Below are 17,439 nucleotides of genomic sequence, written 5' to 3' on the forward strand. Positions count from 1 at the left end.
TACCTGGTACGTGGATATTTCCAATATAAAAAAATCAGACCTATATTATTGAATAAAACATTATTCTACAACCATAAGGGGAAGAAACCCAAATCAAATTGTCATTCTATTCTTTAAGAAAAGTATATTTCTTGACAGATCATTATATTTCATGTTTCTGAATCTTGCAGTATCATTGAGTCCCAAATCTTGTAACCAGATCCATATGGAGTCTCATGAACTTCAACTGGATTCTGCACAGCTATAAGGGGTCTGCCAATATGTATCCCACTGCAGGACTGGGGCCTCAATAATTTTACAAACAGAAATTATGGGCTTGATATAGAGATTTCTGGGTGAGATTTTTTAGCCTGTGTTATGCAGAAGGTCAGACTAGATTAGCGTAACAGTCCCTTCTGACCTTAAATATGCATTAATTTTAAGATGCAACAATAAATAACAACAATAATAAATCAAACAAGACATAACTGTAGTAAGGGAACAGAAACAATGGATTAAACTCTCCAACTTCAAAATGAACTAATTTCAGAAATTAATTCTGAAGCCAGAATCGAGCAAATGAATACTTACTTAAGTTGGGCAAGCTTGTCTCTTGTCTGATTAATCTCTCTAGTTTTAGCATGAAGCCAATCCTCGAGCTGTTTTTTGTTTGGAAAATATCCCAGCAATAAGGTCAATTCATCAGTATGTCTAGATTTTATTTTTCTGATCTGCTCCTCTTTGTCCACCTTGGGGAACAAAATACTCTTAAAATATACTTTTCTATATTCACAAACTATTATTTTATTCAGTGTACTTATAAAGTTAAATCTTTTTTCAAAAGCACAAAGAATTTTTTATGCAATTAATGATGTAAGATTCTGAGAAATAACTGCTCCTCATAAAGCCTCAATGAAAGATATTAACTTCATGTAAATTTCTTAACAAGAAGATACTAGGAAAATAAAAAGGAATACGCTACTTTGTCTTTCCTCAACATATCCATTTGGGTGATTGTCTTGGTATGCAAGTTTAGCTGTTCCATCTCCTGATCCAATTTCTGAAGAACCTTGTCCAGGTTTGCTTTCTCATTCTGAAGTTTTTGTACCTCCAATTCAAGAGCTTCCACATTGCTGTTCTTCTCAGCCTTATCTAGTTCACGTTCCTAAACAGAAAAATAAAATCAACCAAAGATTTATTTTTAAAATGTGATTTATAATTATGCCAATTAGAGAATAAGACTAATGAAGTCAGACTGATAATGAGACAGCAATATAACTCTGATGGATAAAGGAATGACAATTACGTGATCTGAAAGGACTCCATACAGAAGGATGAAGACTGTGAAATGGGGCTGTTAACAAGGGATGTAAAACAAAGAAAAGAGGACATGGATGTTAAGACTCCAACAAGGTTGCACAGCCGCCCCAACTGCTCATCTACTACCCTGATGGGTGCTAATATTAGATTAAAAAAATGAGTTTTCATTCCCCTGTTAAGGTGCTAGATAGATAGAACATGGCTTCAATGTGCCTCATCCACATCCTGTTTGCTCTTTGGCATCCATTGAATGATAAACTATACTTAAGAGTTTTCCTTAAGGCAGGGATGGGCAAACTTTTTGGGCCGAGGGCCACATCTGGGTGAGGAAATTGTATGCAGGGCCGGGGCAGGGAGTTGGGGTGTGGGAGGGAGTGCGAGGCGCAGGCAGGGAGCTTAGGGCAGGGAGTTGGGGGGTGGGGTGCAGGAGGGATTTGGGCTCTGGGGTGGCAGCAGCGCGCACCGGGGCCAGGGCAGGCTGCCTGCCCTGTCCCCAGTCCCACGCCACTCCAGGAAGCACTGCAGCCCCTGGGGGGGGAGAGAGGGAGGGCCGGCGAAGGGCTCCGTGTGCGCTGCCCTTGCCATGCCTCCAGGTACCTCCCCCGAAGCTCCCACTGGCCGCGGTTCCCCATTCCCGGCCAATGGGAGCTGTGGGGGGCGGTGCCTGGAGGAAAAGACCCAGGGGCCGCAAGGACATCGGGCCGGCCGCTGCTGAGAGCGGCGCGGGTACTGCGGCGCCACGGGGGGCAATCCCCTGGGCTGGGCTGGGTCGTAGTTTGCCCACCCCTGCCTTAAGGGAAAGACTATGTGGAGAAATTCCACGATGCATTAAATTCTTCAGCTATAAGCAAAGTATAAACATTTGGCTAAAAAGGCACAAGTAAGGAGGCAGCAATTAGACAACTTGCCCTTGAATGGGGATGGCTTGTTGTAAGTTTATAACTGAAAATCATGGCACCATGCTCATTTCAGTCATGATTTTTCTTGGTCCCTGATTCCAACAAGTAAAATATAGTTTACTCTCACAGAATATGATATAGGTTTCAGGGTTTTTGGGATGGCAGGGGTGATCAGGTTTTTTCATTATGTCACTGCTGTCCGCATCTGCAATACTTGATGTGACCAAAAGCATCAAGACAACCGAATATGCTTTCTGTTGTGTATTTATTTAAATTATTCAAATATAAAATCTTACAGCCTTGATGAGTTCCTGATCCAGTTCCAGAATCCTGTCTGAAGACTCCTCCAACTGATTCAGTTCATATTTCACATTCTTCAGTTCAACCTGTTTCTTATTTTGAATGTCTGACTTCAGGTCAATGGTTTTTTCCAGTCCAGTTTTCTTATCTCTTATTTCATCTATCTGTTTTTGTTTCATTGTTTCTTTTTCTGCAAATTCTCTCTGAAAACAAAACAAAAACAAAAACAAAAAAAACCATCCAAAACAGTTACTAAGCAATTATCTACAGCTGAATTAATTTATACAGAGCCCCCTACAGACTTTTTTTTTTCTATAAGCAAATCACAATGACCATATTGGCACCTGTCTAATGCAACATGCTGAAATATTTTGGAACAAATTTTCCACCAAAACGTTTTTCTGTTGGAAAATACCGAGTCGTTGAAATCAAATTATTTTGCAGGGAAGGGTTGATTTTGACAAATCTTTTGACAGAAACCAAGCAGGTTTCAACAAAAACGTGCCTGGTTTCTCGCCAGCTCATCTACCCACTTCCCTAGCTTGTCAGCAGTTCACCTGGCAGAGAGCTTGGGAGCTGGAGATGCCTTAATGCCTGAGGACCAAGCTTCCTAAGCTGGGCAGCCCAAGGAGCCATGTGTTTGGGGAGTCAGCCATCCTAGCAGAAGTCGGGCAGTCCTCTGAACAAACTAAAAAATTCCATTTAGATTCTCCTAATGTGGGATACTTTCCCCCCCCCCCCCCAATTCAATATTTTTCATAGGCAAGGAGGATTTTTTCCAGCCAATTCTAGACATTCATGTTAAACAGAATTATTATTATTTGTATTACCATACTACCTAACGTAGGCACCGACTCCGTGGGCGCTCCAGGGCTGGAGCGCCCACAGGGAAAAAATGGTGGGTGTTGAGCACCCACCAACAGCCCCCCTATCAGCACCCATCCTACCCCTCCATCCTCCTGCCTGCCGGCGGGCCCCACCAATCAGAGCCTCCTCATCCCTCCGCATGTCTCCCATCCACCGCAATCAGCTGTTTTGTGGCATGCAGGAGGCTGGGGGGAGAGCGGGGAGCAGCGAGGATGCGGTGCGCTTGGGGGCGGAAAGAGACAGGGCGGGGGTGGAACAGGGGCGGGAAGAGGCGGGGCTGTGGCATTGATGGAAGGGATGGAGTGGGGGTGGGGCCTGGGGCACAGCCAGGGGTTGAGCACCTGCCAGCGCAATGAAAAGTCGGCGGCTGTGCTACCTAGGAGCCCCAGTCATGGATCAGAACCCCACTGTGCTAGGCACAGTACAAACACAGAACAAAAAGATGGTGCCTTCCCCAGGGAACTTACAATCCAAGTATTAAATGCTTTTTCACTACATTAGAGCTTATGATAAGTTACACTATGCGTAATTTAAAAAAAACAACAACCCCCGAACAATATAAAATGTCCTCGCAAGGTCTTCCTGGCAGAAGCATCTTCTAATACCAAGCATATTCTAAAAACTGTTGACAACTGTGTGTATAATATTAGAATTGTGAGATAAGGAAGCACATAATGGTAATGTAGGTCCCTTGTGAACATTTCACTAGGAAATAAAGAACATAACTTCTGATGACTCTACTGCTGTCAAGTCACATGCATTATGAAAACAGATATTATGAGAATGCATTAAGCAAGGTGACGAAATCTTACCATTAACTGACTGGCAGTTTCCGCTTCTCTTTCTTGTCTCTCTTTCACAAGCTTGTGAAAACTGTTAATTTGCCTTTCATTAAAAGGTGTTCGTTCAAAACCATCTAATTCCAACAGTGCTGCTAAAGTCTGGATTAACGAATCCCTGGTTCTGATGTCCTGCTGGTGACGATCTGCTTGTAGCTGAAGACGACCTTCACAAATGTTTGTACACACACGCACGCACACACACACGCGCACACACACGCACGCACACAAAAATAAGCTTTACACATTTAGAAGTGTATACATCAATAAGATATTATATTGTTTATATTTGATTATGTTCAAATCACTTGGAAGGGATGTTTCTACTCAATTTTTTAAAATCGCATGCATCAATAACTGAATTTTAGCAGTTTCTAGGAATAGCTGAAGAGACTCTTAAAAGGTCTTTTTTTTTAAGAAATAAGTTTCATTTCTTATGTTACTAATGTCACTTTAGATTTATTAACACAAACAGTTTAGTTTACTTATCACTATTTATGCTGTTTACTTTTGAACTTCTCTTAGCGTGGGCAATGAACATAGACTAATTAGGGCAACTTTTATTTTTAGTCAGGTCTGGGGTGCCCACATAGTTTTACACTAAAGGTGTGATGCTAAACTGGGCAACTTTGTGTATGGACACTAAAATAATTTAAACATGACTTTTACCGGTTTAGCCTTCATTGGTAAATTTACAGAAGTAAGCTACAGAATACAACCAGGTTTAAATCAACACAAGTGTGCCCACACAGTGGGTTGCAACAGTTTACCTAAATTGATTTTTAAACTGATTTATGTTAAACCAATGTAACTTCAGTGTACAGTAACTCCTCACTTAAAGTCGTCCCAGTTAACTTGTTCGTTGCTGATCAATTAGGGAACATGCTCATTTAAAGTTGTGCAATGCTCCCTTCTAACGTCTTTGGCAGCCGCCTGCTTTGTCCACTGCTTGCAGGAAGAGCAGCCTGTTGCAGCTAGCTGGTGGGGGCTTGGAACCAGGGTGGACCGGCAGCCCCCCCATCAGCTCCCCGCTCCCCTAAATTCCCTGTGCAGCAGCTGCCAGCAGACTAGCAATTGCAGCTATCCCTCCCCCCACTGCCATGTGCTGCTACTGCCCTCTGCCTTGGAGCTGTTCCCCGAGCCTCCTGCTTGCTGTAGGGGAGTGGGGGGAGGGCAGGGGCTGTCAGGGTGTCCCCCTCCCCCCTGCTCCTACACCCTGCTTACCCCTTCTTCCCCATATAGAGCAGGGTGGGGACATGGACGGAGAGAGAGACAGAGAGAGCCTGGGGCAGCAGCTGCTGGTCTCAACTTCCTGATCCACTTAAAAAGACAATGCACTTAAGAGTGGGTCAGCTTACTTAAAGGGGCAGTGTGCATTTCTCTCTCTCTCTCCCACACACAAAGTGTGTGTCTGTCTCTGTCGGCTATGCTGTCTCCCCTCCCTCGTGTTTGTGCTGCCTTGTGTGAGAGGCTACATTAACAGCAATATGTTAACCCTTGAGGGCTCAGCTGAGTGCTAGTTCATCATTTAACACAGGGGTTCTCAAACTGGGGGTCGGGACCCCTCAGGAGGTCATGAGCTTATTACATGGGGGTGTCGCGAGCTGTCAGCCTCCACCCCAAACTCTGCTTTGCCTCCAGCATTTATAAAGGTGGTAAATATATAAAAAAGTATTTTTAATATATATGGGGGGGGGGTTCGCACTCAGAGGCTTGCTATGTGAAAGGGGTCACCAGTACGAAAGTTTGAGAACCACTGATTTAGCAGTAAGGTATTCCCTGGGAAATATCCCACCCTCTTACTTCACCACCTCAACCAAGCTTCACAATCATCATAGCTGTGAACAGTATTAAATTGTTTGTTTAAAACTTATAGAGTGTGTGTGTGTGTGTGTGTATATATAAAATATATAGTTTTTTGTCCGGTGAAAAAAATTTCCCTGGAACCTACCCCCTCCCCCGCTTATGGGGAAATTGGATTCGCTTAACATGTTAGGAATCATTAAAAAGGGGATAGAGAATAAGACTGAGAATATATTATTGCCCTTATATAAATCGATGGTACGCCCACATCTCGAATACTGCGTACAGATGTGGTCTCCTCATCTCAAAAAAGATATACTGGCACTAGAAAAGGTTCAGAAAAGGGCAACTAAAATGATTAGGGGTTTGGAACGGGTCTCATATGAACAGAGATTAAAGAGGCTAGGACTCTTCAGCTTGGAAAAGAGGAAACTAAGGGGGGATATGATAGAGGTATATAAAATCATGAGTGATGTGGAGAAAGTGGATAAGGAAAAGTTATTTACTTATTCCCATAATACAAGAACTAGGGGTCACCAAATGAAATTAATAGGCAGCAGGTTTAAAACAAATACAAGGAAGTTCTTCTTCACGTAGCGCACAGTCAACTTGTGGAACTCCTTACGTGAGGAGGTTGTGAAGGCTAGGACTATAACAGCGTTTAAAAGAGAACTGGATAAATTCATGGTGGTTAAGTCCATTAATGGCTATTAGCCAGGATGGGTAAGGAATGGTGTCCCTAGCCTCTGTTTGTCAGAGGATGGAGATGGATGGCAGGAGAGAGATCACTTGATCATTGCCTGCTGGTCCACTCCCTCTGGGGCACCTGGCATTGGCCACTGTCAGTAGACAGGATACTGGGCTAGATGGACCTTTGGTCTGACCCGGTACGGCCGTTCTTATGTAACATCATTTCGCTTAAAGTCGCATTTTTCAGGAACATAACTACAACGTTAAGTGAGGAGTTACTGTACAAACAAGTCCTAAGAGGGAGAAAACTGACAAAACATCCAAAAAACAAACAAAAAACCCAACTCACTTCTGTTGGAAATTTGTTTTTACCCACTATTGTTTCAAGTAACGTATAAGATTTCTAGAACTGACAGACAGAAAAAAAATGAGATTTTTTTTCTCTGTTTTTTTACTTTGTACATCTGACAGCACTTTGTCACTTTCGCCCCATGTAGTCAATAGGGCTGAACCTGTCAACTGAGCTCAGTCCGACTATCCTCATTTACTTGTGAGTGTTTGCAGGATTGACCCTTTATTCAGTTTCCCCAGTCTGTGTGGGTCTTTTACACAGCAGCAGGGGAGAACGCCTCCCCCCTCCCTTTTCCAATTTTTTAAAATAGGAAAATGTGATCGCTGTGATCCCAGGAAACTAGGATGGCTATCGTGTGCAGTATTCAAAACAACATTTAACTTTATTTTTTTTTAAAGACTAGATTTCAAGTTTGATGTTATTTTTCTAAAATAAATAAAAATATTAACTGACTTTTAAAAAAATAATTAAAACACTTCTACAAACAGTCTTGTAAATTCCTTTTTGTAAAAAACATTAACATTGAATTTTGTCTCTAAAGCAAGGGTTCTCAAACTGGGGTCGTGACTCCTCAGGGGATCACAAAGTTATAACATGGGGGGGGGGGGGGGAGTCATGAGCTGGCAGCATCCACCCCCAAACCCCACTTCACCTCCAGCATTTATAATAGTGTTAAATGTAAAAAGAGACTTGCTGCGTGAAAGGGGTCACCAATACAAAAGTTTGAGAACCACTGGTCTAAACTACCTGACAATGCCCCTTTTAAGGTCTATCGGCATTGCCATTATTCCCACATTTTGCAACATTTTATCATTCCCCTATTTTAGGCCCCATTTGTAGACTTCAACAAGACCTACATTTGGACTCCATGAAGGCAGAAGAGTTTTCACTAGTAAATATTAACAGCAGATCACAGCTTTTACTTGCTTTGCAATGAAACAAGGCATTGGAGTTCTCAGTCTGTATTTTGTACAGATTTAAAAAAAAATCTAAAAGCAAAATGTTTTTCTTTGACCAATTCAACAAAAAGGCATTTATTCTAATGCAGTGATTCTAGTTGGCAGGGCAAAAGAATGCAGTGGCAGATCAGCAGGAGATAAGATGCCACCAATATTTAAAATTATTTTTTACTTTTCTAAGTGCCTATTTTGTGGCCTTAATCATTCAGCCAATTCAAATTACAGAATTCTAAAAATTGCACTAAAATTGCCAGCTCACATTTACTTTCTTCTCTTTCTAAATCCACATAAAATTCAGAATATAGGTTTTAAAATTGTTTTCAGTAGAAAAGCAATAACCTCCCTCCATACCATGTGCATTACATTAATTTGTCCTATTAAGGAATTTTGGTAGTTGTCTGAACCAAGAACACAGGAGCTAAGGAGCTAATTACCACAACACCAAGAAGGAATGTCCATCGCTTAAAGGTCATGCTCTTACTACCTGAGTAAACCTGTTCCATTTTATAATCTTTCCAAAAATCATTATTACCTATACTATTCCATATTGATATTATTATAACTGTACTTATGACAACAAACACTTTCTGTTTATAGATATTTTCATAAAACTTGTAATGTACGTATCTTGAAATAATTAATAAGCTATACAGAACAAGATGCATGGTATTTAGGGAATTTTAAAGAAATCACATGAAATACAACTTTCCTGAAGTCAACCCTTTGGGTACATATGGTGCACTCACTTCCCTCCCAACAATTTTCTTGGCTAAAATCCATTAACTAAAATTGGTGACAGATCTCAATTCCTCCAAACTGGAGGACTCATGCTAACGCAACCAGCTCACAGACCAAACATATGCTTTGTAAATTGTTAGACTGATGACTTCTTGGTGACCTAGAACAGAAATGCCAAAAGTGCCTCGTTTTACGCAAAAAGTCCATAAATGAATGAGTGCACCAATGTCAACATTATTGGACAAAAGGGCAATTGTACAATTGAAATCCCATGGAGAAGACTAGTGACCTTTTGGTTATCTCTGACAGTGAAGGTCAAAGTTCAAATATGAGACTTTGACCCCCTGTACAAGCAGCCAACTGAATAAGTATACCACATTTCAAGATTCTCATCCGGCTCAAACATGGAAATTGTGTCAATCATCCTTTTACAAGTGTCTATATTATATTCTATAATCATTTCTGCATTAATTAAAAAAAAAAAAATCAGCCTATTATACCTTGTTCAACAAGCAATTCTGATTTCTCTCTGTTGAATCTCTGACACTCTTTGCTTGCTCTATCCAGCTCACGTTGACAGTCTGTTAATCTCCTTTCCTTCTCTTTTACTGTTCTCTGATGGTTCTGGTACATATCTCTTAGTTGGTCATCTGTTCCTTGAAAAACCTATGCAGTCAGAGTATACTGCAGCATTAAAAAGTTAGCTTTTTAAACTGATTTATAACAAAATACTTTGCGCCCATGCTTATAAACTATATAATGCATTTTCCAAAGGTTAAACACAGAATAAAATGAAAAAAGATAAAATATCATCCGATTTGTAATTTTTACCATAAGACCACTCAAACGGCAGTGGTAAAAGGTATTTTGGGTTAGCTTGAATAAACTTCTTATTGCAGGAGTTAAGCCACAAGAACTAAGTAAAATTATTTGGGTCCAATAAAGGGATTCCCCTTTTTCGTACTGATAAAACAATATGATACATACTTTTTGTGATACATGCTCCTGGACAAATTCTTTCTAGTTGTCAAAATAATTTCATATATTTAGCACACACATAATGAAAACCACTAACTTTTTTACTGGCTATTTTAAAGGGGAGAGAAAACAAGAAGATTTGTGATGTTAATGAGAAGAGATGTCCTTGTACTTGTAGGTCAAGTTTGGGTTGCTCTGCTGACCACTGCCAGTTAATGCCATTTACATATGGTCATGACAAATCATTACTACTCTATAAAATCGCTGACTCCATTGTTCACCACACTGAGCAGTTCATTCTACTCCATAGATCTTGGAGGGAAAGGTAATAACAAGTTTTAATCCCCATCTCCCTACTAAATCAAAAAGAAATACATCTTCATGACATTGTATCCTACCAGCTATTTGTGATATTTAAACCATTTATTTTAGGGGCCATTTTGTTGATGGTGGCCACTCCTTAATACTCGTGGCTGTCTGGTTGCTCTTCACTGTGAGAGCCACAGCATACTGAAAATTCACTTTGTAGTGCCACTGTAAATTGCTCAGAAATCATACATGCAGAATAATATTTATGGATATCTGTATTACTACCTAACTACAGTATACAACAACCTATTGCATCTTGCATGCTTGAAGACATCAACCAATGCTGGTGACTGATAATAAAAACAGAACTGATTAGGAAGGTCAGCCACACTGACCCACTTAATACTCCTAGCAAACTGTATATTTTAAAACCACAGCCACCATCTTTCATAGTTTCTTTGCACTTTATTTTACTGAGTTTTTATAAACTTTGCCCCCGATCCAGAAAAAACACTTAAGAATGTGAGTAGTCCCACTGAACTGAATGGGACTGTTCATATTTTTAAGCTTTTTCCTGGATTGAGACTTTACTAGTGGGGGGATTTAAAAAAAATATTTAATTATGTATTTACTGAAGAATACTCCATTGAGTACACTAAAAACATTCACACCTTTCTGCATTCAGTTTTACAACAATTGTGGCCAAAAAAGCTTGGAAAATAAAACCAACAGAACAAAAATACACTGTTCTGGCTATGGGTACACAAGTTTTTTAAAATTTATGGTTCATTCTATAGTAAATGTATTATTCATTCTGTAATATATGATTGCTTCTGATTTTTTAGGATGAAGGATGGTGACACATTGAATTTAAAAAAGCAAACCTTCTCCATCTTCTGTTGCAAATCCTGGTTATCTTTTTCCATCTGCCTTTTCCTGCTGTCCAGAGCTTTAATCTCGTTGTCAAGTCTCACTACTTTTGCAAGATTCTGTTCAATTTCTGCGAGACGGTTCTGAAAAGGAAAGAATGCTTAAGTAAATTGGCTTCACTACAGTTTATGGATCTTATAATCAAATTTTCTATTTAAATATATTGCATTTTAAAAATGGGTCATTTCCAGCACCTACAAGTTCATAAGGCGTTTTAGACACTAACACAAGGGTTCTCAAATCTTTTCATACCATGCCCACATATTAATCAAGACACCACCTTGCGGATCACCTCCCTTTCCTGATTAAACAACATCCCTGCAGCAACTACAGTAATTACTTAAATGGAAAAGTAATATTAGCAAATTATTTGAAAGCTTATTCTTCAGAGAATTTCCCCCACCGTTGATGATATCCTGAGTGCAGATCATGCAGGTTTCAGACCAAACCCCAGTGCCTGTGATCAAGTGCTGGCACTCACCACCCACACTGGGAACTGCCTGCTCTGAAGGCCAAAGACAGGTTCAGTATTCCTAGACCTTACTGTTGCATATGACATGATCTGGTATACAGGCCTATTATACAAACCGTCACTGGTCCCACCGAAGCGGGTTGTCATGGCTGTTGAACTGTTGCCGAGAAGTTGCTAATTTCAAATTATGCTCCTAGAGGTCCCAAAACAATGTTTTACCTTATGGCTCAATTCTAACACCAACACTTTTCAATCTCTTCACAAATGACTTTCCCAATACCACTGCCAAGCATTTTATCTATGCCATGACATCTGTCTGGTAGTACAGTACCAGGTTTCCAGTCACCTAGAAGTGCTGAATGTTGACATGAAAAAGATGGCCTACTATTGTAAAAGATGGAGACTTAAACCTAGTACCAAAAAGACAGTTTCCAGCTCCTACCATCTATACCACATAAAAGCCAACAAACTGCTCAACAGCCTCCTGAATGGACAAAGGCTGGACCTTGACCCAAACCCTGTATATCTAGCTGTTACACTGGGCTGTACATTGATTTTCAAGGAACACCTTACCAAAATGTTGCTGAAAATAAAGACAACAGACTGATCAGAAAATTAGCTGGTTCTACCTGGGAACCCAATGCACAAACACTACTCCTGGAGGGGCGCAGAATTCATAACTTCTGCTGATTTCTTGACTCCCCCGCAGAAAAATGGGGAAGCAAAAAAATCTGTGGGGAACACACGTCCCTTCCGTGGCAGCCCAGGCGCGTCTGCTGGGAGCAGCCAGCAGAAGAGAGCAGATTACTGTGGAGGGGGAAGGACGGAGGCTGGTGTGCGTGTGTTCGGGAGAGACGTTAAGGGGGTGGGGCTGGGTGCGTGCCTGAATGCGAACGAGTGAGAGAGACTCACTCTGTCCCTCTCGCTCACTGTTGCTGCGTCCCGGGCTTGGAGGCGTAGGGCTGTGTGAAGCAGGCTCTGTCCCTGAGGCAGAGCATAAATGTAACAACTAAGGGCTGGTCTACTGGCCAGAGAGGCATAACGGGGTAAGATTACAGCTCAGGATCTATTTTACTTATCCATTTAAAAAAAAAAAAGCAGGACAATGGTTAGCAAAACTGTATGGACTTTCACGTGTGAAAGTGAGCAATTTAAAGCGACATTCTACTTTACAGAACATCAAAATAAAAGTAATGTAATTTAAATGAAAATTCAGGATTATAACTGGAATGCAAGGTATTGATTACCAAGTATTTGTAACTTTCATGTGCTTAGGAAATACTGAACAGTTATTGTGATTTTTTTCTGTATGGTAGTTTAAATAAATTACCAAAATAAGTGAAACTGGTGTAATTATATTGCATTATTTTATCAAATAAAATATGCAGAACTGTACATTTTTTGGTGCAGATTTTTGGATTTTTGGTACAGAATTCCCCCAGAAGTAAAACACTCAGAAACCCTGGGCTTACCTTGTGCTATTCTGTAACAGAGTATTGCTCCCTGGTGTGTCTCATCTCACTTCACACAGGACTACAAGACACTCAGCTGAATGAAACCATGCATATAACAAGCACCATAAGACAACATTGTCCTCCTAACATCAGGCAACAAGTAGCCTTGCAGAATCTGCTCCCTAAGGTGCAAGACATGCCATATCTATCCATTTAAAGATTTGTTTAATCCACCGAACCACCATCTCAGCTCCTGGCATCCTGCTTGGACAATTCCCCTAAGGATCCGCAATATCACATCCAGGTGGCATACTAGGGGGTAAGAACAAGCTTCAAACATAGCCAATGACTATCTTATGACACATCCAACAGACCAGCCATCTGGTTTTGACCTTCTACACCATCTTTGGATAAAGCTCAATCACTTTAGATGTGGAGTGATCAGATGTGCTGCTAATGACGATAAGTAAGGCTTCTGTAACTCCCTCCTTTGCTTCTGTGGCCAGTTAGAATATTTAGGCCACATACTTACAGGCTACACCCATCGGCAAGGGATACTTGGTTCCCTCATGTATTTACGTAAGAAAGTAATGACCTTCCCTCAGCTATTGAATGGTTAAGGTGCTTAGACAAACACACTTGACTTGACTGTCTATGTAGAATCAACACAATATATAAACAATGTATTTTAACTTATTTTAAAGATAGCTAGCACTCAGTTCTCTGCATACTGTGGTTAAAAACTTCTGCACTAGGGTATCCCAGGAAAACATGCACAGTACTACTAATGGAAGAGTTACAGAGACAAGAATTGCTATCATTTATCTATATTGGTTGTAGCTCTGGAATGTGTCATGGCATCATGGTAAATACAGGCTCAAGGTATTATTTACTTAGAGGCAGGGAGAGGGTTTTGTATAGATGCTTTTCTCCGCTTTGCTGACAATATATTCAAGTATTAATATATTATCTGAGGGGAAGGTAATAGATAAGAAAATATGCCACCCTGTGAAACTAAGCAGGTTGTATAATCAATCTTCCAAAATCAGCTGTTGAATAAATGCTGAAAATTGCATTTTCCCAAAAGTTTTCTAATTAAACCAGACAGCTTAAGAGACGAAAGATACATGTGGCTTTCAAGGTTTGGCCTGAAAATCCCCAATTGGAGGTAAATTAATTTAAATATAAGAAAAAATAAATTGGTCCAAGATGGTGTAAAGATAAGATAATTTCCACCACATCTTTGAATATAAATTCTACTCATACAATTTCATTATTTGTCATGATGAAAATGGCCTTTAAATTCTGCTCTGAATTTTATGGTTAAATGAAAAAAACCAAAAATCCCCCTGATAATACAACATTAAACTGGAGAGATTTTAATCGCACAAAAGTCAGGAAATTCCCATAGCAAGCAACCTTTACTCTCCCTCTCCTAGTGAATATGTACAGTATTACAATAAAATTTTGAATTACATGATCATACAAACAAAATTACCTTTAAAGGATCAAGTTGATTCTCAATAGATTTTACATTTTCCTTAGAAGCAGCCAGTTGAGCTTCCCTATTACTAAGATGATCTTGAATTTCACGTGCTTTTTCTTTATTCTGTTTTAGATATTTCAGTTCCGTCTGACACTCTTTTACCCGCAAGCTTTGCTTCTGACGTACCTGACGAAGAGTTTCCAATGCTTTAATATACCTTCCAAAAAGAAAACCATGTGTAAATTTCAAATTCTATTGGCACATGCAGCTTTATGAATGAACATTTTTAGTGAGCATTTAAACAATTATAATTAAATGGAAGGAGTACTTTACTGTAATTATGTTAGGTATGGAAAGAAATAAACCTTGTTGCTGAGAAGATCTCATCAAATTTTTGTTTCAGAGCCCTTCCCTCACTTAAGGGCCAGTTGGATTCTTCTTGATGACAGAAAATGACATTGTTAATCACAGATTTGGAAACACCAAGGGCGCTGATCATCTCTCGGTCAATTTCTGCACACTTGGAACTGAGACTGACCTTTTCCCCATGCCTGTGTACATAGATTAAGAAAATGCTTAACAATAAGATGACTATTGGTTGCTGTACAGTTATTTTTTTCTAAAATAAATAACGTTCTGTATAATTCCAACATTCTAACTCAACCTGTTTTGATGCTAAGTCACAAATTATTATTTTTATAATGGTAAATGTTTTTTGCCCCTCATTCTTCTCTCACTCCTCTTCCACTTTTAACTCTGAATACCTCATTTCCAACTAAATGGATTTTGATACAGCACTCCTCTGATTTCAAGCCATCTTTCTGTAACTTAATGTCATGTTAGCCATGTATATAGTACCAATTTGCTAACTATGACTGCATAGCCAGCAGAGGGAGCAAAAATCATAGTGATCAGTGCAAAACAAATGCTCTTTTTAAAAAAAAGTCAGAGAGGAGAGTCAAATAAACAGAGAGATACTTGGAATGAGTTGCAATGGGACTATTTCCCCACCAAATTACTTTGACTTTTTCAGTGCCAACAGGACAGAAAGTGAATGCATAAACACCACCATCAAAACTAAACTATCACTGAGTGACTTAGGTGCCTATGTCCACGGAAAACCAATGAGACTCTGGCCATTAAATCTAGGGATTTCTTGTAACATATAAAACAAATAGACAATGCAGTGGGACTACATGTAACTTTTTGTTAGACTTAATTTAATCTGAAAGAGTAGGTAGAGGTTTGAATGAATAAATTATCCACTTATCTCTTTTCTTACATGAAAAGATACGGACAAAACAAATGGACACTCAAACTAAGAGGCAATATTTAAAAACATACAACTTACTTTGTTCTGGTAATGATACCTTCAAGAGTTTTAAATTCTGTTTTCTTGCCTTTCTGAGTACAAACCATGGATCGCTGGACAGCTATAAGCTCTCCAGTAACATCACGAAACTGCAGTCGAATCTGAGCTCTGACATCTGTTTCATTAGCAACCTTTGGCAGGAAAAAAAATATGAAAACTTATTTAACAAAGAAAACTTTTGTGGTCATCCAAACATATGTTCCAAAGCCATAAGTGAAATCTTGGCTCCACTGAAATCAATAGGAGTTTTGCCATTGACTTCAATGAGGCCAGAATCTCACCCAAAATCTTTTTTTGGCCTAGAGGTTATTATCCAGGATTCTTATGCATACCTCGCACTTTGGCTATCCCCCACACCCATCTGATAAATGGTTATCATCAGAGAGCCTTCCCTCAAGTAAACAGAACAGAAAAATAACCTCCTCAAAGTCTGACACCAAACATTCATTTCTGTCAATGGGACTACTCACAGTGTGCAAATCATTGTAGGATCCGGGCCTAAATCGTGCAGAGAGCAGACCTCTATACTGTAGGTTAACTCATATGCAACATGTCCACATTTTATTCCCATAAAATCTTAGTTATTTAGTGTATCAGTAACTGGGAAGGAATAGTCCATGTTCAAAACATTTCAGTTAAAACTATCAATTTACCAATACTGACTAAGAAAATACCAAATACCAAACAGCTATTTGACAGACTTTTTGTACCAAAAGACAATATAAAAAGTGATCAGGTCACATGTTACTTATTCTTGTATAAGTATTTCTGGCAACTAAAACTTATAAAACATATAGCCAGAGAATAATGAAACAGATATTTTCACACTGAAACTAAATACAGTTGCTAACATGAATTAGGCTTTTTTTTTTTTTTTTGAAAGATTTAAACAATTTAGCATCTCAGATACTGTACATAAAGTAAAATTAAATGGTAAATTAATCTTTCATAAAGTTAAATTAAAAGGTAAAATTAACTACAAAATAATCTAGTTTGTAATGTTACGATTGTGAGAAAAAAGACAACCAAGAAATTTAAGGTTGACAACTCACTTCTTGTAATTTCTCCCTCCCAACTTCAATCCTTGCTTTTGTATTACATTAAAATGGGTGATTTAAATAATTAACTTTTATTGTACTCCCCCCATTTCTGGCACACTCCAGTGTTCATTAAATATTTTGTCGTATCAACTACCAGTTAGACATAGAAGCTAGCCATCATGACTCGTACCTTTGGATCATGAACAAATGAGTGTCCTTTGGTTCCTGGAGGGAAATCTCCAGTGGAAATATATTTAAGGCATTCAATGATAGTCTACAGAAATGGAAATAAATAGGTATCAGTAATATCAATTTAGAGCAAGTAAAAAGATGGACTAAAGAGGGACGAGAGTAACAGTCTGTAAATACCTGAGAACCAAGAAAGGAGAGACATAATGGGATGAAATCAAGATAAGTGTTCTTTCTGAGTATTGGGAAAAGCTTCATGACAATAGCTCTACTTAGCTTGTGGAATAGTCCCACAAGTGGAGATAGTCCAATCAATAGCGGATAAAAATTAGATTTGACAAAACACTAGTACATGTACAATATGGCATAATTCTGCACTGGCAAGGAGATCGATTAGATGATCTAATGTAGTGTTTCTCAACCTTTTGGATACCAGGGACTGACTTGCTGCCTTCCTAAACTG

At 39.3% G+C, this 17,439-nt stretch overlaps 1 protein-coding gene across 1 annotated transcript in view; it reads right to left on the reverse strand.

The window, feature by feature from the left end:
- RAD50 (RAD50 double strand break repair protein) overlaps positions 1-17,439 on the reverse strand; it is a 44,705-nt gene that overhangs the window by 26,733 nt on the left and 533 nt on the right. The window contains exons 2-11 of the mRNA XM_065409125.1: positions 16,978-17,061; positions 15,727-15,878; positions 14,741-14,926; positions 14,388-14,592; positions 10,918-11,046; positions 9,247-9,412; positions 4,178-4,371; positions 2,495-2,701; positions 962-1,144; positions 571-728 (exon numbers count right to left, since the gene is read on the reverse strand). Coding sequence (XP_065265197.1) covers positions 571-728; positions 962-1,144; positions 2,495-2,701; positions 4,178-4,371; positions 9,247-9,412; positions 10,918-11,046; positions 14,388-14,592; positions 14,741-14,926; positions 15,727-15,878; positions 16,978-17,061 — 1,664 coding nt within the window. The remainder of the gene's footprint in view (positions 1-570; positions 729-961; positions 1,145-2,494; positions 2,702-4,177; positions 4,372-9,246; positions 9,413-10,917; positions 11,047-14,387; positions 14,593-14,740; positions 14,927-15,726; positions 15,879-16,977; positions 17,062-17,439) is intronic.

This window comes from Emys orbicularis, chromosome 8 (genome assembly GCF_028017835.1).
Source record: "Emys orbicularis isolate rEmyOrb1 chromosome 8, rEmyOrb1.hap1, whole genome shotgun sequence".
Lineage (NCBI taxonomy): Eukaryota > Metazoa > Chordata > Testudines > Emydidae > Emys > Emys orbicularis.